Source organism: Salvelinus alpinus, chromosome 8, assembly GCF_045679555.1.
Source record: "Salvelinus alpinus chromosome 8, SLU_Salpinus.1, whole genome shotgun sequence".
NCBI classification, from domain to species: Eukaryota; Metazoa; Chordata; class Actinopteri; order Salmoniformes; family Salmonidae; genus Salvelinus; species Salvelinus alpinus.
The window spans coordinates 9,232,021-9,256,987 of NC_092093.1; the positions used below are offsets into that span (position 1 = coordinate 9,232,021).

The window sequence follows — 24,967 nt, forward strand, 5'->3', positions numbered from 1 at the left end:
AGTAACTTACCTAGATATGGAGCTGGCTATATACAGTAACTTAACCAGATATGGAGCTGGCTATATACAGTAACTTACCTAGATATGGAGCTGGCTATATACAGTAACTTAACCAGATATGGAGCTGGCTATATACAGTAACTTAACCAGATATGGAGCTGGCTATATACAGTAACTTACCTAGATATGGAGCTGTCTATATACAGTAACTTAACCAGATATGGTGCTGGCTATTTACAGTAACTTAACCAGATATGGAGCTGGCTATATACAGTAACTTAACCAGATATGGAGCTGGCTATATACAGTAACTTATTTAGATATGGAGCTGGCTATATACAGTAACTTACCTAGATATGGAGCTGGTTATATACAGTAACTTACCTAGATATGGAGCTGGCTATTTACAGTAACTTACCTAGATATGGAGCTGGCTATATGAAACCCCCCCCCCCCAGGCTCCCCCAACCCCAAACAAGTACACATACACAAGCTGCTCCACCTGACCCCTCCCTCCTCTCTCTTTTGTTCTCCTAAATTGGCTTGAAATTCAAGTCTGTTTCCACGGTTACCCCCTCGAGCTGGCAATGGTGAAACAAAAACAGCCCAGGGGCTGAGAAGACCCCCTTACACCACACACACACACACACACACACACACACACACACACACACACACACACACACACACACACACACACACACACACACACACACACACACACACACTCCTTAATAGAGAGATCTCAGCCAAACACACACACACACACACACACCACACACACACACACACACACACACACACACACACACACACACACACACACACTCCTTAATAGAGAGATCTCAGCCAAACACACACACACACACACACACACACACACACACACACACACACACACACACTCCTTAATAGAGAGATCTCAGCCAAACACACACACACACACACACACACACACCCTCCCTAACAAAGGGCTCAGCCAAGCAGATGCCGCGGTGTGCGGGGTGAGACCCTGCTCTGCCATAAAAACAGTGGCATATGCCAAGCCTCTTGCCCTGCATGCACTACGCAGCACACACACACACACGCATGCACGCGCGCACACACACACACATACATGCACACAGAGCAGACTAGACCACAGAGCCCATTAAAACACACACACTTTCAGGCAGCCATAGGCCACTGACTCCCCTTCAGGGTTAAGGGCAACCTATCCACCTCACACCCCCTCCACACACACACACACACACACACACACACACACACACACACACACACACACACACACACACACACACACACACACACACACACACACACACACACACACACACACACACACACACACGTCCTAAAAAAGCCCTTCATGTAGAAGGCCTGGTTTTGGGGCTGTGAATGTGTTTAGGGAGGGAGAGCAGCCCAGATGGAAGGCAGTAGGTTAAATTCGCTATAAAGAGAAATATAATTTTAAAAATCCCCCTGCCTTGCCTTGGGCACTACGTCAAAAAACTTTATGGACCTGTCAGAGTGCACAATCTGGCTCCTCTGTGGGGCTCACGCCTGGTATTGCCTGGGTCTCACATACGCACACAGACACACACACACACACACAGGAACCGTGGTGGAACATCAGGAGAAGCCCAGAGGTCACCACTTATAGGTCAGGGGTCAGAGGATAAGGGTGAGCACAGAGAGAGGTTACACCTTATAGGTCAGGGGTCAGAGGTTAAAGGTGATCCCAGAGAGAGGTTACACCTTATAGCTTACTAGCCCTCATTGTGCCAAATGTTTGCAAACATCCCAAATGGCACCCTATTCCCTATTTAGTGCACTACATTTGACCAGGGCCCATTGGTCTCTGGTTGAAAGTAGTGCACTATTTAGGGAACAAGGGTGCCATTTGGGATGTAAACATAATCTTAGCATGAGGTAAATGGCCAGAGAAGAGATTAACATTCAAAGGTTAATTGACTTTATTAAAACAACTCGAGAGTCTGTGAATCGAGAGTCTGAGAGAGTAAAATTGACTTCACCTTTCAAGCAAGTCAAGGGGTTGGGACGTTGAGAGAGTGAAGTTGGCATCCTCTCTCAAGCAAGTCAAGGGGTTGGGACGTTGAGAGAGTGAAGTTGGCATCCTCTCTCAAGCAAGTCCAGGGTTGGGACGTTGAGAGAGTGTAGTTGGCCTCCTCTCCTCATGCGACAGCTCATTCAGCTGGCTAACAACATCCTTTAGAGACTTTGAGATCCGTGTTCATATAACTTGGATTAACTCATGCAGTCTCTCATTATAAATCATGTTCAGATGTTGTCAATGGGAGATTTGTAGGAAAAGTTCAGACGAATAGATCTCGAGGTAGTTCAGATTTGGCCCTGAATGGAGAGTAACAGTACAGCTGAATGGAGAGTAACGGTACAGCTGAATAGAGAGTAACGGTACAGTTGAATGGAGAGTAACAGTACAGCTGAATGGAGAGTAACGGTACAGCTGAATAGAGAGTAACGGTACAGCCGAATGGAGAGTAACGGTACAGCTGAATGGAGAGTAACGGTACAGCTGAATGGAGAGTAACGGTACAGCTGAATGGAGAGTAACGGTACAACTGAATGGAGAGTAACGGTACAGCTGAATGGAGAGTAACGGTACAGCTGAATGGAGAGTAACGGTACAGCTGAATGGAGAGTAACGGTACAGCTGAATGGAGAGTAACGGTACAGCTGAATGGAGAGTAACGGTACAGCTGAATGGAGAGTAACGGTACAGCTGAATGGAGAGTAACGGTACAGCTGAATGGAGAGTAACGGTACAGCTGAATGGAGAGTAACGGTACAGCTGAATGGAGAGTAACGGTACAGCCGAATGGAGAGTAACGGTACAGCTGAATGGAGAGTAACGGTACAGCCGAATGGAGAGTAACGGTACAGCTGAATGGAGAGTAACGGTACAGCTGAATGGAGAGTAACGGTACAGCTGAATGGAGAGTAACGGTACAGCTGAATGGAGAGTAACGGTACAGCTGAATGGAGAGTAACGGTACAGCTGAATGGAGAGTAACGGTACAGCTGAATGGAGAGTAACGGTACAGCCGAATAGAGAGTAACGGTACAGCCGAATGGAGAGTAACGGTACAGCTGAATGGAGAGTAACGGTACAGCTGAATGGAGAGTAACGGTACAGCTGAATGGAGAGTAACAGTACAGCTGAATGGAGAGTAACAGTACAGCTGAATGGAGAGTAACAGTACAGCTGAATGGAGAGTAACAGTACAGCTGAATGGAGAGTAACGGTACAGCTGAATGGAGAGTAACAGTACAGCTGAATGGAGAGTAACAGTACAGCTGAATGGAGAGTAACAGTACAGCTGAATGGAGAGTAACAGTACAGCTGAATGGAGAGTAACGGTACAGCTGAATGGAGAGTAACGGTACAGCTGAATGGAGAGTAACGGTACAGCTGAATGGAGAGTAACAGTACAGCTGAATGGAGAGTAACAGTACAGCTGAATGGAGAGTAACAGTACAGCTGAATGGAGAGTAACGGTACAGCTGAATGGAGAGTAACGGTACAGCTGAATGGAGAGTAACGGTACAGCTGAATGGAGAGTAACAGTACAGCTGAATGGAGAGTAACGGTACAGCTGAATGGAGAGTAACGGTACAGCTGAATGGAGAGTAACAGTACAGCTGAATGGAGAGTAACAGTACAGCTGAATGGAGAGTAACAGTACAGCTGAATGGAGAGTAACAGTACAGCTGAATGGAGAGTAACAGTACAGCTGAATGGAGAGTAACAGTACAGCTGAATGGAGAGTAACAGTACAGCTGAATGGAGAGTAACAGTACAGCTGAATGGAGAGTAACAGTACAGCTGAATGGAGAGTAACAGTACAGCTGAATGGAGAGTAACGGTACAGCTGAATGGAGAGTAACGGTACAGCTGAATGGAGAGTAACAGTACAGCTGAATGGAGAGTAACAGTACAGCTGAATGGAGAGTAACAGTACAGCTGAATGGAGAGTAACGGTACAGCTGAATGGAGAGTAACGGTACAGCTGAATGGAGAGTAACAGTACAGCTGAATGGAGAGTAACAGTACAGCTGAATGGAGAGTAACGGTACAGCTGAATGGAGAGTAACAGTACAGCTGAATGGAGAGTAACAGTACAGCTGAATGGAGAGTAACAGTACAGCTGAATGGAGAGTAACAGTACAGCTGAATGGAGAGTAACAGTACAGCTGAATGGAGAGTAACAGTACAGCTGAATGGAGAGTAACAGTACAGCTGAATGGAGAGTAACAGTACAGCTGAATGGAGAGTAACAGTACAGCTGAATGGAGAGTAACAGTACAGCTGAATGGAGAGTAACAGTACAGCTGAATGGAGAGTAACAGTACAGCTGAATGGAGCGTAACGGTACAGCTGAATGGAGAGTAACGGTACAGCTGAATGGAGAGTAACAGTACAGCTGAATGGAGAGTAACGGTACAGCTGAATGGAGAGTAACGGTACAGCTGAATGGAGAGTAACGGTACAGCTGAATGGAGAGTAACAGTACAGCTGAATGGAGAGTAACGGTACAGCCGAATGGAGAGTAACGGTACAGCTGAATGGAGAGTAACAGTACAGCTGAATGGAGAGTAACGGTACAGCTGAATGGAGAGTAACGGTACAGCTGAATGGAGAGTAACGGTACAGCTGAATGGAGAGTAACAGTACAGCTGAATGGAGAGTAACGGTACAGCTGAATGGAGAGTAACAGTACAGCTGAATGGAGAGTAACAGTACAGCTGAATGGAGAGTAACAGTACAGCTGAATGGAGAGTAACAGTACAGCTGAATGGAGAGTAACGGTACAGCTGAATGGAGAGTAACGGTACAGCTGAATGGAGAGTAACGGTACAGCTGAATGGAGAGTAACAGTACAGCTGAATGGAGAGTAACAGTACAGCTGAATGGAGAGTAACAGTACAGCTGAATGGAGAGTAACAGTACAGCTGAATGGAGAGTAACGGTACAGCTGAATGGAGAGTAACGGTACAGCTGAATGGAGAGTAACAGTACAGCTGAATGGAGAGTAACAGTACAGCTGAATGGAGAGTAACAGTACAGCTGAATGGAGAGTAACAGTACAGCTGAATGGAGAGTAACAGTACAGCTGAATGGAGAGTAACAGTACAGCTGAATGGAGAGTAACGGTACAGCTGAATGGAGAGTAACGGTACAGCTGAATGGAGAGTAACGGTACAGCTGAATGGAGAGTAACGGTACAGCTGAATGGAGAGTAACAGTACAGCTGAATGGAGAGTAACGGTACAGCTGAATGGAGAGTAACAGTACAGCTGAATGGAGAGTAACAGTACAGCTGAATGGAGAGTAACAGTACAGCTGAATGGAGAGTAACAGTACAGCTGAATGGAGAGTAACGGTACAGCTGAATGGAGAGTAACGGTACAGCTGAATGGAGAGTAACGGTACAGCTGAATGGAGAGTAACAGTACAGCTGAATGGAGAGTAACAGTACAGCTGAATGGAGAGTAACAGTACAGCTGAATGGAGAGTAACGGTACAGCTGAATGGAGAGTAACAGTACAGCTGAATGGAGAGTAACAGTACAGCTGAATGGAGAGTAACAGTACAGCTGAATGGAGAGTAACAGTACAGCTGAATGGAGAGTAACGGTACAGCTGAATGGAGAGTAACAGTACAGCTGAATGGAGAGTAACAGTACAGCTGAATGGAGAGTAACGGTACAGCTGAATGGAGAGTAACGGTACAGCTGAATGGAGAGTAACAGTACAGCTGAATGGAGAGTAACAGTACAGCTGAATGGAGAGTAACAGTACAGCTGAATGGAGAGTAACAGTACAGCTGAATGGAGAGTAACAGTACAGCTGAATGGAGAGTAACAGTACAGCTGAATGGAGAGTAACAGTACAGCTGAATGGAGAGTAACAGTACAGCTGAATGGAGAGTAACAGTACAGCTGAATGGAGAGTAACGGTACAGCTGAATGGAGAGTAACAGTACAGCTGAATGGAGAGTACCGGTACAGCTGAATGGAGAGTAACAGTACAGCTGAATGGAGAGTAACAGTACAGCTGAATGGAGAGTAACGGTACAGCTGAATGGAGAGTAACGGTACAGCTGAATGGAGAGTAACGGTACAGCTGAATGGAGAGTAACAGTACAGCTGAATGGAGAGTAACGGTACAGCTGAATGGAGAGTAACGGTACAGCTGAATGGAGAGTAACAGTACAGCTGAATGGAGAGTAACGGTACAGCTGAATGGAGAGTAACGGTACAGCCGAATGGAGAGTAACGGTACAGCCGAATAGAGAGTAACGGTACAGCCGAATGGAGAGTAACGGTACAGCTGAATGGAGAGTAACGGTACAGCTGAATGGAGAGTAACGGTACTGCCGAATGGAGAGTAACGGTACAGCTGAATGGAGAGTAACGGTACAGCTGAATGGAGAGTAACGGTACAACTGAATGGAGAGTAACGGTACAGCTGAATGGAGAGTAACGGTACAGCTGAATGGAGAGTAACGGTACAGCTGAATGGAGAGTAACGGTACAGCTGAATGGAGAGTAACGGTACAGCCGAATGGAGAGTAACGGTACAGCTGAATGGAGAGTAACGGTACAGCTGAATGGAGAGTAACGGTACAGCTGAATGGAGAGTAACGGTACAGCTGAATGGAGAGTAACGGTACAGCCGAATGGAGAGTAACGGTACAGCTGAATGGAGAGTAACGGTACAGCTGAATGGAGAGTAACGGTACAGCTGAATGGAGAGTAACGGTACAGCTGAATGGAGAGTAACGGTACAGCTGAATGGAGAGTAACGGTACAGCTGAATGGAGAGTAACGGTACAGCTGAATGGAGAGTAACGGTACAGCTGAATGGAGAGTAACGGTACAGCTGAATGGAGAGTAACGGTACAGCTGAATGGAGAGTAACGGTACAGCTGAATGGAGAGTAACGACACTTTCCTCGGGGACCCCAGACGTTTAACTATTCCACAGCTATCACACCTGATTCAAATTGTCAACAAATCATCAAGCCCGTGACTAGGTGAGTTAGTTCAGGACTACGACAGAATTGTGAAACGTCTGGCACCCCCCCCCCCCCCCACGAGGAGAGGATTTTGAGAGCCACTGATCTAGAGAGTAGGGTGCCATTGGGGAGGCAGACATCCTGTTGACGTGTGAGAAAAGAGGATGGAATAGAAGCAGCCTAGATCACTAGGTGTAGAGAGGGATGTTTCCCCGGCCGGACCGAGAGGAAAAACCCCTATCACAGCTGTTAGTCATGTGGTAAAACCTTCCACGGATACTGCTCACACACAGCGTTCTACCTGTTACCCTGACAACTGCCCGACCGCACCGAGGGACTGTGGAATCCTCTCTCCTCTCACACACGGACTTACTCACACACACACACAACACATTCTCATAGACACACTTACAATACATACAGTATGCACACACACCTAAACACCTTTTTTCTCTCTCATATGCACGCTCAGGCACACACATACACACACACAGTACACACAGTACACACACACACAGTACACACACAGTACACAGTCACAGTGTACTAAAAGGGCTTGGCCTCTGGGTCTCCATAATGTGGCCAAACATTCTCATTGTATTATAATCACAGCATCCTGTTTGTGACCTAGTGACATCACTTCCTACTTCCTGCCTGATTAAAACAAATGCAGAACATGCCGGCGGAGGCCAATTGCTTTTCTCACACATCTCTCCCTGAGATCGCAAATCTGAATTCCAAATGGCACCTTATTGACTTATATAGAGCACAGGGCTCTGGTCTAAAGTAGTGCACTATATAGGGAATAGGGTGCCATTTGGAACGCATTCCTGTGATTTGTGGTCAGCCCTGTACTCTTCTGGCATTGCGTGGTGGAAGCATGGGCTTTTCAGGAAACAATGGCCACACAAATATGGGACAGGGAAACAAACATTCCTAATCAACTCAATTTATTCTGTTTAGGGAAAACAGGGCAATCTTTGTGTTGATGTCATTGGTTGGGAATGAGGAAACATGGTTTCTGACTATCTCCTGTTCCATCTCTTTATGTAACCCTAAATATGTGGCATGTCATATTCTCAAGAGATCCCCATACATGGTTTGAAATTCCATTGGCAATATTGTCTTGCTCATTGAAGGAATTCTGTTTAGACACAGTCATAAAACAATATGGTTTACACAACAGACGTTTTCACAAGTCGTACAAAAGCCAAGTAACAAACCACCAACACAGAACAATAAGGCAAATAAAACGTTTTGACAAAAGCACAAAGACATGTAATGGTATGAATGAAAAAAAGCACTAATTATTCTACAAATATCAAACATAAATACATAGAAATGTCTTACAGTGCAGTGCAATGTGTTGCCCATGTCTCACAGTGCAGTGTGTTGCCCATGTCTCACAGTGCAGTGTGTCGCCCATGTCTCACAGTGCAGTGCAGTGTGTTGCCAACGTCTCACAGTGCAGTGCAGTGTGTTGCCCACGTCTCGCAGTGCAGTGCAGTGTGTTGCCCATGTCTCACAGTGCAGTGCAGTGTGTTGCCCAAGTCACACAGTGCAGTGTGTTGCCAATGTCTCACAGTGCAGTGCAGTGTGTTGCCAACGTCTAACAGTGGAGTGCAGTGTGTTGCCCATGTCTCACAGTGCAGTGCAGTGTGTTGCCCATGTCTCACAGTGCAGTGCAGTGTGTTGCCCATGTCTCACAGTGCAGTGCAGTGTGTTGCCCAAGTCTCACAGTGCAGTGTGTTGTCAATGTCTCACAGTGCAGTGTGTTGCCTATTTCTCACAGTGCAGTGGTACAGTCAGAGCCTTCTTCTCCTGGGCAGCTGGGCCCTGATTCCGACCTGAGTTAAGTTGCAGACAAAGGGAATGTAGCGGAGCGCAGACCAGGCTGTAACAGTTTGAACCCGACGCATGGCGCAAATACTTGGCCGTATCATCACATAGTTCCATGGTTAGTGCAGGCAATAGACAAGGGTATAGCCTACTATTGTACACTATTCTCCCTATCATAATTCCATGTACACTGATCTTCCAACATTACCATGGGTTAAATAACTGAATGTGGCAATTTTCTGAATGAATAAAACCGATGTATTTTTGATTCATCAATATATTTCATGTTTATTAAAGGCTCTCCAAAATGTTTTATTTTATTTTTATGATTCGTACATACTTTCATAACCCCAAAATATGCCTAAATAATCTACAAGATCAGAGTATTTTTTAACCTACCAGTTGGTGTTGAAACGGAGTCGAATATATGTATATATTTAGATGTCTTGCTTTAATTGATCCCTATTTTCTGAACCCGGTCTCTCTCGATGTATTCTAGTCTGTCGACAAAATTCGAATTAAAGGTACACCGTATTTAAAGGGATGGCTTAAGATAAGTGTACTGAAAACCATATTCAATGAAAACTCCACGAGAAAATCTGTTGGCCAACAAGTGGGAGGGTTTTCAGCTGTTGAATTACATTTATTCGGCGCTCGCAAGAGAACCACACCTGCAAAACTCGTTATGCACCAGCATAAGATAAGTCTAAATACCAACTACTGAGAAATGCGTAGGAAAGGCGTGCGTAAGAAAGGTGTAGTTTCCTAAATCGGGAATCGGGCCCATCATACAGCTGGCCTTCCTAATCTGTGGTTGTAGTTCCCCTAATTAACACTAGGTGTCAGTAAAACGCTCCCTGACCGTCAGTCACTGTAGCCAGTACAGTCAAGCAACTCTGTTGGTGATGAACTTGTTCCTTCTGGTTCAGTCTTGTTTTCTATCAGGAAACAGAATATGTATTTAAATCCTATTGCTTCAATAATCTTAAAGTCGGGTTTTACATCATTGAGGAGAGATCAAGCAGTCATGTCCCTATTTCAGATCTTTATCTCTGAATTGAACCCGTATAATAAACGACCAGTTCAGTCACATTACAGAGCTGAGACTATTACTGAGAAACACCATACCAGGGATACAACAGGGGAGTTTTGTATTTGTATTTATTATGGATCCCCATTAGTTCCTGCCAAAGCAGCAGCTACTCTTCCTGGGGTCTGGCAGAATTAAGGCAGTTATACAATTTTTTAAAACATTACAATACATTCATTACAGAATGCACAACACACTAAGTGTGTCCCCTCAGGCCCCTACTCCACTACCACATATCCACAACACATAATCCACATTTATTTATTCAGACCCTTTGCTATGAGCTCAGGTGCATCCTGTTTCCATTGATCATCCTTCAGATGTTTCTACAACTTGATTGGGGTCCACCTGTGGTAAATTCAATTGATTGGACATGATTTGGAAAGGCACACACCTGTCTATATAAGGTCCCACAGTTGACAGTGCATGTCAGAGCAAAAACCAAGCCATGAGGTTGAAGGAATTGTCCGTAGAGCTCCGAGACAGGATTGTGTCGAGGCACATATCTGGGGAAGGGTACCAGTACCAGAGTTTGCCAAAAGGCACCTAAAGACTCTCAGAACATGAGAAGCAAGATTCTCTGGTCAGATGAAACCAAGATTGCAATCTTTGGTCTGAATGCCAATTATCACGACTGGAGGAAACCTGGCACCATCCCTACGGCGAAGCATGGTGGTGGCAGCATCCTGCTGTGGGGATGTTTTTCAGTGGCAGGGACTGGGAGACTAGTCAGGATCGAGAGAAAGATGAAAGGAACAAAGTACAGAGATCCTTGATGAAAACCTGTTACAGAGCACTCAGGAACTCAGATTGGGGGGTGAAGGTTCACCTTCCAACAGGACAACAACCCTAAGCACACAGCCAAGACAAAGCAGAAGTAGCTTCGGGATAAGTCTCTGAATGTCCTTGAGTGGCCCAGTCAGAGCCCGGACTTTAACCTGATCGAACATCTCCTCATGCAACCTGACAGAGCTTGAGAGGATCTGCAGAGAAGAATGGGAGGAAAAAAACTCAAGGCTGTATTTGCTGCCAAAGATTCTTCAACAAAGTACTGAATAAAGGGTCTGAATAATTATGTAAATGTGATAGTTCAGTTGTTTATTTTTTATATATTTGCAAACATTTCTAAAAACCAGTTTTTGCTTATGGGGTATTGTGATGTCATTATGGGGTATTGTGATGTCATTATGGGGTATTGTGTGTAGATTGATGAGGGGGGAAATTATTGAATTAATTTTAGAATAAGGCTGTAACGTAACAAAATGTGGAAAAAGTCAAGGGGTCTGAATACTTTCCGAATGCACTGTACGTATCTGAATCACTAAGAAAATAATTGAATCAATAAATATTCAATGAATATTCCTTGATTTAATATTCCTTCATTGGTTCATCAGGTAGGCATTACTATGTGAACTTAATTGGGGGGGGACAAAAAGTAATTGGGGGGGGGGACAATCTCAATTGACATTGAAAGGGCCTACATTTACAGTCTCTTTACTCTGTCCAGCATGATGACAATCAATGAAAGGTAGACAGTCAGGCGATGGACTATTTTGTTGACGTGAAAATATAATACATTTAAAGTGCGGACCTTTGTGAAGACCGAATGCGGCAAAATAGCCCTGAACTAGGCTTTTACAGGACATTGGGAGGAAGTGGATGGATCTGACTCAATTCCTTGAAAGGCATGGTGTGATAGGAGATTTACATTGGGTGTACAAAACGAGGTATTTTTTTTATTTATTTCACCTTTTATTTAACCAGGTAGGCAAGTTGAGAACAAGTTCTCATTTACAATTGCGACCTGGCAATTGAAAGCGTTCCACGTGGATGCTGGTCCATGTTGACTCCAACGCTTCCCACAGTCGTGTCAAGTTGGCTGAATGTCCTTTGGGTGGTGGACCATTCTTGATACACACAGAAAACTGTTGAGTGTAAAGAACCTATCAGCGTTAGAGTTCTTGACACAAACCGGTGCGCCTTGCACCTACTACCATACCCCGTTCAAATTCACTTAAATCTTTTGTCTTGCCCGTTCACCTTCTGAATGGCAGACACGGAAAGAGCAGGTGTCCTTAATGTTTTGTCCACTCGGTGGAAATCTCTGAGGCAGAGGAAAGGCTTGTACACAGTAGACTTATAATAAACAGCTTACACAGAGGTCTGGATCGTATCATACAAGCTAATGCCAAGCTATTTATATATAATCTAGTATTAAGATTCTCCTGCTTGATACAGCTCATGGATCGACTATAGTAACTAACATGGCTTTTGTTTTAATTTAAGCTAGTCTGGAGCAAGTCTGGAGCTAGTCTTGAACTAGTCCAGACAGTTATTCTCATCAGTTTCATGGTGCTTGCAGCAGTGAAGTACAGTACAGTGTGAAGGAAGGCACATCCTGTACATTACAGTAGACCTATAGGCTACTTGTCTAGGCAGGTTTCAACAATGTCTAGCCCACAGCCTAGAGTGCACCACAGACTTATATAATCGGAGTGCACATGGCTTTTACACCTGGCTGAGTGAGAGAGGAAAGAGGGAAGGAGGATACAGTACGTGGTATTGGCCTTTGTTCGTGCCATTGGATATTTGAGCTGAGTATACAGTAGGCTAGGTTACAGTACTGCCCCGTGGCCACGGTGTAAAACCAATATGTATGACGCAGAGGAAGCGCACTCTGATGTCCCAGGCACATTAATAACCCCCCCCCCCCCCCCCCCCCCCCTCAATCACACACACGCTCGCTCGACACAGACAAACGTAGGCCGAATTGCATAGGCTACACGATCCAAACAAGAACACTCTGATTTGGCTCATTCCTTACTTTCTAGAGAGATAGGCCTCCAATCATTCAAAATCTAATTTAGGCCTAAACCTTCATTGACCTTCCACTATTTGTCCACTTGACTTTATTAGTATATTTTCCATGTTAAAAGATAAGATGTTCAACTCCCCCAAATTGAGAGACTTGGTATCTACTATGAATCTGATGCAATGTCTCGGGCTATTGACTGGCCTGAAATGCTGAGGTAAATTGCATCAGCCAGTCATGGATAATGAGATGTATCGTTGTCTGGGGTGACAGTTTAAAAGTACCCAATCAGAGGCTTGTCTGTTATGATTGATGCTTTTACAAACTAATCGCTGCAAGGCATGGGCGTGTTTTAATTTTAGCCTCAACGCCAATAGAATTTTGAGCGTGGTTTGGAATTCCTACGTATTTGGGACACGCATCTCTGATTCGCTACCACCACATGAAAATCAGCCTCTCTGAGATATAATTGGTTGAAAACATAGTCATAAGTGTCGAACACATTTGGACTCTTGGATATAAATTTACCATGAGAATACGCCATTTGGTATCAAGAGAACGACTACACGACTGAGCGCAAAGCTTTCTCCGAAGAAACCTTAAGATCAACTCCTTAAAAAACGGTTTCATAAATAAGTTCTCGGTTCGTCGTAAACTACCGGCTGGCTTGGATAGCTAGCCAAACGGTTTTTGCCTGTTTTATTTTGATACGAAAAGCTAGCCAAGCGGCTACTATGGATTTTTAAGTCAGTATGCGGCGAAACTAATGCATCGGCATGCATCGTGCAAGGCAAAACGGACTCCGATACTCCATCTTCACAACTGCCAAGCAGTTGGGCTCTAATACTGTCCGCGGTATTACTGTGAGCCAACCTATACCGCTCCTCCTTGATCGAAGGAAGCTAACATTACCTAGCTAGCTAATAAATTGAGTCCTCAACCCAATTATTCTTTATTTTTTACCATCACTTCATTTGAAAATCAAAAGACTAGTTACTGACCAAAATGAAGCCTAAAGATATAATCGCCGGTAAGACCAGCCTGACTAGTCTGTGGATCTTCGGGTACGGCTCTCTGGTGTGGAAGCCTGACTTCAAATACAAGAGTAGCAAGGTCGGCTACATCCATGGCTATAAGAGACGCTTCTGGCACGGAGACAACTTCCATCGTGGAAATGATGACCTAGTAAGATGAATATCAATATTTACTATGACCATAAAGTGTTGTTGCATGTACAGTTTGATACCACGCCCTGATGTGGCCGCTGTACAACTTGGCTACATGGCTAACTATGGCTTTATTTAGTCTGTGTTGTTGCTGACCTATTTTTCTCTCCTACGCAGCCCGGAAGAGTGGTGACGCTGATTGAGGATGATGACGTAAGTGGAACTTCCTCCTAAATGATGCCTTTTGGGGTTTAGTTATGTACTTTCCACAGAACTCAAACCTTATTACTAATTTCCACTTATATTAATGCGAAATATCCACTTGTTTGTCTTTGAACGACCTGTCTAACAGACATCTCTAGCTTTTCCTCTATACAAAATGTCAGCTTGAATGAAGTGTCTAATGACATCTTACTTCCAATAGGCAACTACCTGGGGCGTGGCCTTCGAGGTGACCGGTTCCCAGGTCGAGGAGTCCCTTAAGTATTTGAATGTGCGCGAGGCCGTGTGCGGCGGTTACGTCACCAAGCTCGTAGACTTCATCCCCGAGGATGACCACTCGAACCAGACCCAACAGGCTCTCCTCTACATTGCTACCCCAGACAACCCACTCTTCCTGGGGCCCGCCAGCCCTGAGGTGATAGGGCACCAGATCGCCACCAGGCAGGGCAAGACGGGTCACAATCTGGAGTATCTTCTCCGCCTGGCTGAGTTCATGAGGAGGAGCTGCCCTCACGTAGACGACCCACACCTGTTCTCCATCGAGGCTGCTGCTCTGGCCCTAGTGCCGTACCTGCTAGGGGCCCAGTAGCCCATACCCTTCCATCTATACTACGATTAGGGCTCTCCTATTGGTACCCTAGTACATATGGTGAACTACTGAAGTAGTGTCTGATGTAGGGAATAGGGTGCCATTTGGGATACAACCCTAGTGTAAACATGTTATCTGTAACAGGCTAGCCCAGTCAGTCTCTAATTTCATAAAAACAGATGTGTTCCAGTCCTTTTGTGTATTTGTAAAACCTGTAATGGTGTAGCTTGTCTTAGCCCATCCACTGTTAACCTGACGCCATAAAGGACTGACTTGAAGAGGTACAAAGGGAAGCATGCACTTTGAGTTGACGAGTGCCTGCCTCTTTTTTAATAATTTGTTTTTACCCAAGCATGAATATTTAGTTGGTGTGAAGTTACTTTGTCAAGCCAGACAATTTAAGGGACTCTGTGTATTAGATGTCACTGTTGACCAAACGGTTCTATCTTTTCAGTTCTGGTTTAGGCACTACTGTATTTCAGTCTTAAATGGGACACTGCTTTAACGGTTCTCAGTTTCATGTCCATTAATGAACTACTGATGTAGGTACTATCTGGTGTTTTTTTTTATTTCAACTATTGTCACTCATTTACCAACTGGCTGATATGTTACATACACCTTTGTTGTAAAAGGTTACTTTTAAATCCAGTCGATTAGCAGATCCCACCAATAAATGGTCAAAACATCCTTTTGTGTTGCTGTTTCTGTTCCTAATCATGGTCCATAGCCGTAAGTAGGCAGTGTTCCGATCTACCCAAAAAGAACTGTCTTCCACCAACCATCCATATTGTCATCTCAACTTGGTATGGGGCCGATACCAGCACTCCTATACAACCACTGCAGTAGACTGTAAAATATGACAAGTTCAGGCGAGGAACCCATTGGCTCCATGTTTGGATAAACATGATCTACACCATGCTGCTGAATGCCAACTGAGGGAACATGCAGTACTCATTACAAGGCGTTGACCAACTGCATATGTACACACAGCACTCCCAAACATCTCACCAGAACACACACAGGTGTCAACCAAATACACTTCAGGGTACACCTCCCCATTGGCTGCTGAACACAAACACACACAGTGCTCTCTAACATTGGCTGGCACACGGTGTCCTTTTGGATGTGACTCAAATCAGACTATCTAGGTCCTGTCTTAGGTAACCTGTTACCGGGGGTGACGGCGCATCCCTGGAAGTCGTGTGGTTAGATTCTGCAGCTCTCTGATAGGTCAGGAAGGACATGGAGACGCATCAACACCTGAGGCCAATACTCTAGAACATAGAGGGAACCTCATACTGGTTCTAGAACACTTTAGATGGCAATTCTAAAGAAATAATTAATTTCCCATTTTGAGTTACCACAACGGAAGGCGGCAGAAGATATAAAATCGAGGAAGACTGAACAATCGTTTATGGTAAAAGCAGGTACACGTGTCAACATTGAGGACATTCTCTTAACTTGACCATTAACATAATGCCCATAGCTTACGGTAAAGGATTTCGGAATTGACATCACTTATAAGGGCCACTGACCAACTAAGCCATCGTGGGGGTTTCAAAACAGTCCATCAGCGTTCAGTGTATCTAACTGGTATCCTCTAGAATCTAGAGGATACCAGTTAGATACACTGAACGCTGATGGACTGTTATGAAACCCCCACGATGGCTTAGTTCACAGGTGTCAAACTCATTCCACGGGGGGCCGAGTGTCTGCGGGTTTTCGCTCCTCCCTTGTACTTGATTGATGAATTAACATCACTAATTAGTTAGGAACTCCCCACACCTGGTTGTCTAGGGCTTTATTGAAAGGAAAAACCAAAAACCTGCAGACACTAGGCCCTCCGTGGAATGAGTTTGACACCCCTGCTCTAGATCAAAAATTGCAACCATGCTTGAATGTGACACACTGGACAAACCCTTTCACTCGTCTGAAAGAACATCACCAAGAATAACCCTTCCACTGTGTAAGAATAGAGTTCAATAACATCACCAAGAATAACCCTTCCACTGTGTAAGAATAGTTCAATAACATCACCAAGAATAACCCTTCCACTCTGTAAGAATAGAGTTCAATAACATCACCAAGAATAACCCTTCCACTGTGTAAGAATAGAGTTCAATAACATCACCAAGAATAACCCTTCCACTGTGTAAGAATAGAGTTCAATAACATCACCAAGAATAACTCTTCCACTGTGTAAGAATAGAGTTCAATAACATCACCAAGAATAACCCTTCCACTGTGTAAGAAGAGTTCAATAACATCACCAAGAGAAGAGCTACTGTGTGTGTGTCTCTCTCACCCTCGACATCAACAACCAAAAGGTCAAACTACTACATAATATGACCAGTTTCATCAGTGTGTCCAGTACTTTCTGCTCTGGTTTCATCACTGTGTCCAGTACATTCTGCTCTGGTTTCATCACTGTGTCCAGTACTTTCTGCTCTGATTTCATCACTGTGTCCAGTACTTTCTGCTCTGGTTTCATCACTGTGTCCAGTACATTCTGCTCTGGTTTCATCACTGTGTCCAGTACATTCTGCTCTGGTTTCATCACTGTGTCCAGTACATTCTGCTCTGGTTTCATCACTGTGTCCAGTACTTTCTGCTCTGGCTTCATCAGTGTGTCCTGTACATTCTGCTCTGATTTCATCAGTGTGTCCAGTACTTTCTGCTCTGGCTTCATCAGTGTGTCCAGTACTTTCTGCTCTGGCTTCACATCTCAAACAGTACCCTATTCCCTTTATAGTGCACTACTCTTGACCATGGGCTTTTAGGGCTCAAAGTAGTGCACTATGTTCGGAATAGGGTGTCATTTTGGACTCTAAGCTTGGCTAGACCACAGTGCTGCACTAGCTGCCTTTACAAAAACCTGCTACGAAGATAACTAGCAGCCAACACTCCCACGGGGACAGACTGTACGACTAAAAACAAACCTCCGCAGGGCTATATGAGATACATAGCAGAAATACATAGCAGTAAATGGTTGCGTAATATGTGACAGTCAAGAGCAGCTGAAAGAGCACAGTGAACTGAGGTATTCATTCAAACTCTCCTTGGTTGAAGTGTGTCTATGCTTTGCATCGGTTTATCTGTAGTAAACTGTTTGAATATTTATGACCTTTTGTGAAGGGGAAAATAACGTTTTCTGACCAAAGAAATGTTTCACAGTAGGCCTACTGTACATGTCCAGTGCATATGCTGTTAAACGCATCATCACAACACAAGTCGATTAATCAATCTTTTATTTTGAATTGGCTTCTCCGGTTAGTAAAATGACAGCTTTGTATTCATATTTACACATGACCTATAAAAATAGACAGGCAGACTGGGGGAAGAACCAACCAGGGGTCAACATGTCGCCCTCAATTTTTTATTTACATGTTATAGGAGAAGAGATTTCATCATCACACTATAGTATCCAACACAGAACAAACTCTCAAAACTAGACATAGTGCTTGGTTCCACATAGGGTTGCACAATTACGCTAACTTTCCCAAAATTCTCCGGTTTTCTAGAAATCCTGGTTGGAAGATGTGGAATTACGAGGGAACGACTAAGCAGAAATTCAGAGAATCCTCCAACCGACACTTCTGGGGGAAAAATCAAAACAAAATTAAATAAAATACAAAAATAAAAAAATAAAAACGGGGAAATGTGGGAAAATTACCAGGATTTGGCAACCCTAGTTCAACAACTTTTAATTAACACGAGTCATCATACCCCAAAACATCACTGAATGACATCACAAAGACAAAAGACTCTGATCAGAAGTATAACTTTTTTTTTTTCTCTTTCTTGTTTTAAAAAATAAAAATGGCATCAATACAATTTTTTACAATGTTCACATGAATTCTGATAAATTATTACCCACTTTTAAATTAACTTCAGTTCTATGGTACATATTACAATCCAAGTTAAGTTTTAAAGGACACCTATTAGGTTGCAACTGAAATGGCTCCCTATTCCTGAAATAGTGCACTACTTTTGGCCAGAGTTTAATCAAAAAGTAGGGCACGATATAGTGAACAGGGTGTCATTTCAGAAGCACACTAGAGTTTTACACAAACAGATCAGCAACACATCTTTATTAAGCAGTGCTCACCACTTTGGAATTCAATTTACCACAAAATACCCCCTCAATCTGTTCTCATCCGACAAAATATATATATTAGAATTCCTTCATTTCTCATTGTGTTGGGATAAACTCTATGGAGAAAGAGACGCTTTTTTCAGAACGGTATTGAAATTTGCCATTTTTGATATGGGTCACTATGACAACATCGGTTGGTCTATAAATATAAAAATAAGAGCTATAATTAAAAAAGCAGTCCGTTTTAGTTGTTTGGTACGAATTTACATTCTGTTGTTGAAATGCAGAGAAGAGTAGTTCAACATTACTACGTGTTTTAAAACATATGACATAAACCTAACGTGTTTGATGCAAGCATTCCGATCTAATCCTAAACAAGTTGTTTTACCTAACGGATGAGATGGCTCAGTGGAGAACACCATTTGGAGAGAGCACTCTATGTGTTAGAAGCCCTTAACGCGTGGATGCATTGTTGCTGTAAGGTGTTGCCTTAAAGCCCGAGTGCCTGTCTGTCTGCTGGCGCTGTATTGCAAACTCACTGAGTGTCAAAAGGGAGTTCTCAATACAGCACAGACAGGTGCTTCTCAGGCTAGTTGCTTTTCACTATTTAGACAGAAAACCAAGTCTATTTTCATCACAGAGAAACCCCTTTGAAATACTCTTAATACTCTTGGTCACAACACACACACACACACACGCTGGAGGCAGAAACTGTCCACTGAGGACGGTACTAATGGAAGGAAGAGGTGATTGGTGGAAGCGATGAGGGTGTGTTTTGGACCTTGCGATGATGGTCTGTGTGTGTACACACAGAATAGTTTAGTGTCCATCATGCCCGACAGTGCCCATTTGTTCCGTCGCTATGCCTTCTGGGATAGCATGGTCCTCCAGGTAGTGAGGTGTGTGATTGGTTAAGGAACATCTCACCTCTGGGTTGATTGGTTGTGGAGCAGGTCACATGGGCTCACAGTTGAAGCTGGTCAGTGCAGCAGATGTGTTTGTTTAAAACACAGAACACAGGGCTGGATCAATCTGGCCTCTATCAGGTCCTTAGGACTGTGTGTGTGTGTGTGTGTGTGTGTGTGTGTGTGTACTGTGTTGATGTCCATCATCTCTACATGCTATCGAGCCCCAGGTCCCCCAGGTCCGCCAGGTCCCTTGCCCTTCCTTCCTGTCACATGTCCATGACTGTGGTGGTGGCTATGTCCTGGTTGTTTCTGCTGGGGGTTACTCTGGCTGGGGGCCACAGTGCCACCTTTCCCCTTGGGAGAGGAACTGCTGCTGGGGGAGAAGGCCGGGGCCGTCCCTGACCGACCCAGAGACGGCTGAAGAGGGGAGGCTGCAGGGAGACCTGCTAGAGGGGGAAAGGGTAGGGGAGAGGGAAGAGGAGGGAGAGGGTCGGGAAGGGGGCGAGGGAGGAGAAGGCAAAGACAGATGATAAAAACATTTTAAATCTTAATTGACCTGGTCTGGTAAAATAAATAAATAAATAAACTTCCAACTGTGGCACTAGAGACAAAACAATGAAAACAAGGTGAAAGTCTGTTTGCTGCTTTGCATGCCAGATCTAACATTAAACTGTAAATGTGTGTTTTGCCATTTTTCATAGAAGAATACCTGAGCTTCATCAGCTTTCCTGCTAATATTTTAATGACCCAAGCAACTACAAACCTTAAACTCATTCTTCACATAAATGGACTACATAAACAAAGCAACCGCATATGACTTAATGAAAGCGTAAACTCATTAACATACCTTTAGTCACACTGTATCCGTAGGCTGCTGAGGCTGCTGCAGCCCCGGCCATCGCTCCTGCCATGGCGGCCGCGCTGCCCGCTGTCGACTTCCTGACACGCCCCTTCCCTGCAGACTTGGCTCCGCCTCCAGAACTGGACCCAGAGCCTTTGGGTCGTCCCCGGCTCCTACCAGACCTTCCCCGCCCCGGACTGGACGTGTCCTGATTAGACACACCTGGAAAGGAGAGGCGATTTCAATTGGTTTTGCTCAGGCCCCCCCAGTGTCTGGTCTGGAGCGTTGAAGTCACCAACTCTGCTGGTTCGGCTACTGTTTAGAAACCTAGCAGTGCCAAAAGCCCTGGTCTGCCCTAGAACACCTATGGAAATTACACTCAATAATTCTGGGCTCTAAAATGATCAAGTTTCAAACCCCAACTGTGAATTGTTAAAGTTAAATCGAGATATTTAATTAAATAGTGATCCATTTTGGATTGGAACCGGTGGGCCGGCAGGCAACAAGGCGGCTCTCGCCCTCATGCCATAGAAATTAATGTTGACTTTCTTAGGATGAAAATGACTACGTCGACCATGATCCTTTGCTAGTTACGAGCAATTTAACCATGACTTTTTGGTGCCATTCAGCCCCAATCAGCATTATGGTGCGCTTCAAATTCAAATAGTTCCATCTTCATGAGCCCTCGGGAGTTTTCCATAGGAACACGTGGATGGCGTCAGAGCTATCCCCATCTACTGGTTTAATGTCTTGGTTTTGCTCGACTTCTCGCGTTCTCACCTCACCTCCTTCTAAGGTAATCGAGGAGAAGCGGCAAAGAGAGGGAACGTGGAAACAAATGCGATAGTATCTCCTCCATGTCAGACAAATTACGTTTACAGAGGAACATGCGTAAATCGGTAAAAAAAAAATCGATTTACCCTTGTTGTGCGAGACATTTTATATATAAAAAGACAAGTAGCGTATCGTTTGAAATGTGTGGTTTTCTATTCGGAGACAACAGCTGATTCAAAGGGACAGTCACATTCTAAAAAGCTTCTGCTGACTTGTGCTTCCTCGTGGGAGGATAGAGGAAGACACGCCTCCGTTCGCCTATTAACCAATTGACACTCCTACATACGGCGGCCACTTTTCGGTTTCCGGGTCACGGAGAGGAGAGTCGAGGAAAAGAATCTCCCAGGGAGAGGGGGGAGAGAGAGAGAACGGTATAAAATCTGCCACTAGCAGTGTAGTCAGCTCAGCTATCCCCATCTAGGTTGGGCAAAACTAAACATGGCGGTGTTCGCTTTAGCAATCTCACCGGAATAAAGACCTCCTCCATTCCTGTCATTATTGAAAGAGATTGTGATAGCGTTCTTCACTGAGTTCCCTGAATTCCTATCGGACCTTGCAGTCATGGCAGATAATATTCTCATTTTTGGTGACTTTAATATTCACATGGAAAAGTCCAGACCCACTCCAAAAGGCTTTCGAAGCCATCATCGACTCAGTGAGGTTTGTCCAACATGTCTCCGGACCTACTCACTGTCACAGTCATACTCTGGACCTAGTTTTGTCCCGTGGAATAAATATTGTGGATCTTAATGTTTTTCCTCAAAATCCTGGACTATCAGGCCCCAATTTTATTATGTTTACAATCACAACAAATAATCTGCTAAAACCCCAACCAAGGATCATTCAAAAGCTGTGCTATAAATTCTCGGACAACCCAAAGATTCCTAGATGCCCTTCAAGACACTCTCCACCTACCCAAGGACGTCAGAGTACAAAAATCGGTTAACCACCTAACTGTGTAACAAAATGTAATCTTGGGTAATACCTTAGATGCTGTCGCACCCATAAAAACAAAAAAACATGTGTCATAAGAAACTAGCTCCCTGGTATACAGAAAATACCCGAGCTCTGAAGCAAGCTTCCAGAAAATTGGAACGTAAAATGGCGCTACACCAAACTGGAAGTCTTCCAACTAGCTTGGAAAGACAGTGCCGTGCTGTATCGAAGAGCCCTCACTGCTGCTCGATCATCCTACTTTTCCAACTTAATTGAGGAGAATAAGAACAATCCAAAATTTATTTTTGATGCTGTAGCAAAGCTAACTAAAAAGCAGCATTCCCCAAGAGAGGATGGCTTTCACTTCAGCAGTGATAAATTCATGAACTTCTTTAATGAAAACATCATGATCATTAGAGAGCAAATTACAGACTCCTCTTTAAACCTGTGTATTTCTCCCAAGCTCAGTTGTCCTGAGTTAGCACAACACTGCCAGGACCTAGGATCAAGGGAAACACTCAAGTTTTATAATACTATATCTCTTGACACATTGATGAAAATAGTCTTGGCCTCTAAACCGTCAAAGCTGCATACTGGACCCTATTCCAACTAAACTACTGAAAGAGCTGCTTCCTGTGCTTGGCCCTCCTATGTTGAACATAATAAAGGGCTCCCTATCCATGTGCTCCAAACGCACTAAAAGTGGCAGTAATAAAGCCTCTCTGAAAAAGCCAAACCGTGACCCAGAATTTTTTTAATAATAATACATGAATCGGCCTATATCGTATCTCCCATTCCTCTAAAAAAAATAATGAAAAAGCTGAAAAAAATTCATCCATGCTTCTGTCACTTCTAGGTTAGACTACTGTAATGCTCTACTTTCCGGCTACCCGGATAAAGCACTAAATAAACTTCAGTTAGCGCTAAACACGGCTGCTAGAATCTTGACTAGAACCCACAAAATGTGATCATATTACTCAAGTGCTAGTCTCTCTATACTGGCTTCCTGTTAAGGCAAGGGCTGATTTCAAGCTTTTACTACTAATCTACAAAGCATCACATGGGCTTGCTCCTACCTATCTTTCCGATTTGGTCCTGCCGTACATACCTACAGGTACGCTACGGTCACAAGACGCAGGCCTCCTTACTGTCCCTAGAATTTCTAAGCAAACAGCTGGAGGCAGGGCTTTCTCCTACAGAGCTCCATTTTTATGGAATGGTCTGCCTACCCACGTGAGAGACGCAGACTCGGTCTCAACCTTTAAGTCTTTATTGAAGACTCATCTCTTCAGTAGGTCCTATGATTGAGTGTAGTCTGGCCCAGGAGTGTGAAGGTGAACGGAAAGGCTCTGGAGCGACGAACCTCCCTTGCTGTCTCTGCCTGGCCGGTTCCCCTCTCTCCACTGGGATTCTCTGCCGCTAACCCTATTACAGGGGCTGAGTCACTGGCTTACTGGTGCTTTTCCATGCTGTCCCTAGGAGGGGTGTGTCACTTGAGTGGGTTGAGTCACTGACATGATTTTCCTGTCCGGGTTGGCGCCCCCCTCGGGTTTGTGCCGTGGGAGAGATCTTCGTGGGCTATACTCGGCCTTGTCTCAGGGTAGTAGGTTGAAGATATCCCTCTAGTGGTGTGGGGGCTGTGCTTTGGCAAAGTGGGTGGGGTTATATCCTGCCTGTTTGGCCCTGTCCGGGGGTATCGTCGGACAGGGCCACAGTGTCTCCCAACGCCTCCTGTCTCAGCCTCCAAGTATTTATGCTGCAATAGTCTCTCCCTCTTTCTCTGAGGACCTGAGCCCATGCCTCAGGACTACCTGGTCTGATGACTCCTTGCTGTCCCCAGTCCACCTGGTCATGCTGCTGCTACAGTTTCAACTGTTCTGCCTGTGGCTATGGAACCCTGATCTGTTCACTTGTACTCTTGCTGTCTCTAACACTGAATGATCGGCTACGATCATTTACTCCTGAGGTGCTGACCTGTTGCACCCTCTACAACTACTGATTATTATTATTTGACCCTGCTGGTCATTTATGAACATTTGAACATCTTGGCCATGTTCTGTTATAATCTCCACCCGGCACAGCCAGAAGAGGACTGGCCACCCCTCATAGCCTGGTTCCTCTCTAGGTTTCTTCCAAGGTTCCAGCCTTTACAGGGAGTTTTTCCTAGCCACCGTGCTTCTACATCTGCATTGCTTGCTGTTTGGGGTTTTAGCCTGGGTTTCTGTACAGCACTTTGTGACATTGGCTGATGTAAAAAGGACTTTAAAAAAAATACATTTGATTGATTTGACTAACGCTTCACATCTACCATAATATATATATTCAACCATGTTACATCATCTCTCTAAGACTTTAACAAGTACTCCATACAACCGTGGCAGACAATCTCCTTTTCCAGTGTGTTCCGGTCTGATGATTGGCCCAATCCTCTCCTCTGAGGTTGCAGCCCAAATCATTTCTTAATCTCTGGGTTCTGATCCAGACGCTGTGGTTCAGACATCACCCTCCTCCTCTCCCTCTTTCCCTATGACAGACTGTAATATACCACAACTTCTCCACTCAGAGTATGCAC

At 44.5% G+C, this 24,967-nt stretch overlaps 2 protein-coding genes across 6 annotated transcripts in view; one reads left to right on the top strand and one right to left on the bottom strand.

Annotated features, from left to right (window-relative positions):
- The first annotated feature begins 13,294 nt into the window (after positions 1-13,294).
- Positions 13,295-15,467, top strand: LOC139582513 (glutathione-specific gamma-glutamylcyclotransferase 1-like). Its single transcript, XM_071412586.1, has 3 exons — positions 13,295-13,988; positions 14,147-14,182; positions 14,394-15,467. Exons 1-3 carry the CDS (start codon positions 13,809-13,811, stop codon positions 14,778-14,780), a joined length of 603 nt encoding a protein of 200 aa, XP_071268687.1. The 5' UTR covers positions 13,295-13,808; the 3' UTR covers positions 14,781-15,467.
- A 2,544-nt stretch (positions 15,468-18,011) lies between these two features.
- Positions 18,012-24,967, bottom strand: part of ino80 (INO80 complex ATPase subunit) — a 116,261-nt gene continuing 109,305 nt past the window's right edge. For 3 of the 5 annotated variants that reach the window (XM_071412590.1, XM_071412587.1, XM_071412588.1), the window contains exons 35-36: positions 20,632-20,847; positions 18,012-20,230 (exon numbers count right to left, since the gene is read on the bottom strand). In XM_071412590.1, coding sequence (XP_071268691.1) covers positions 19,998-20,230; positions 20,632-20,847 — 449 coding nt within the window. In that variant the 3' untranslated portion in view covers positions 18,012-19,997. The remainder of the gene's footprint in view (positions 20,231-20,631; positions 20,848-24,967) is intronic. The other 2 variants (XM_071412591.1, XM_071412589.1) reach the window with 1 other exon arrangement.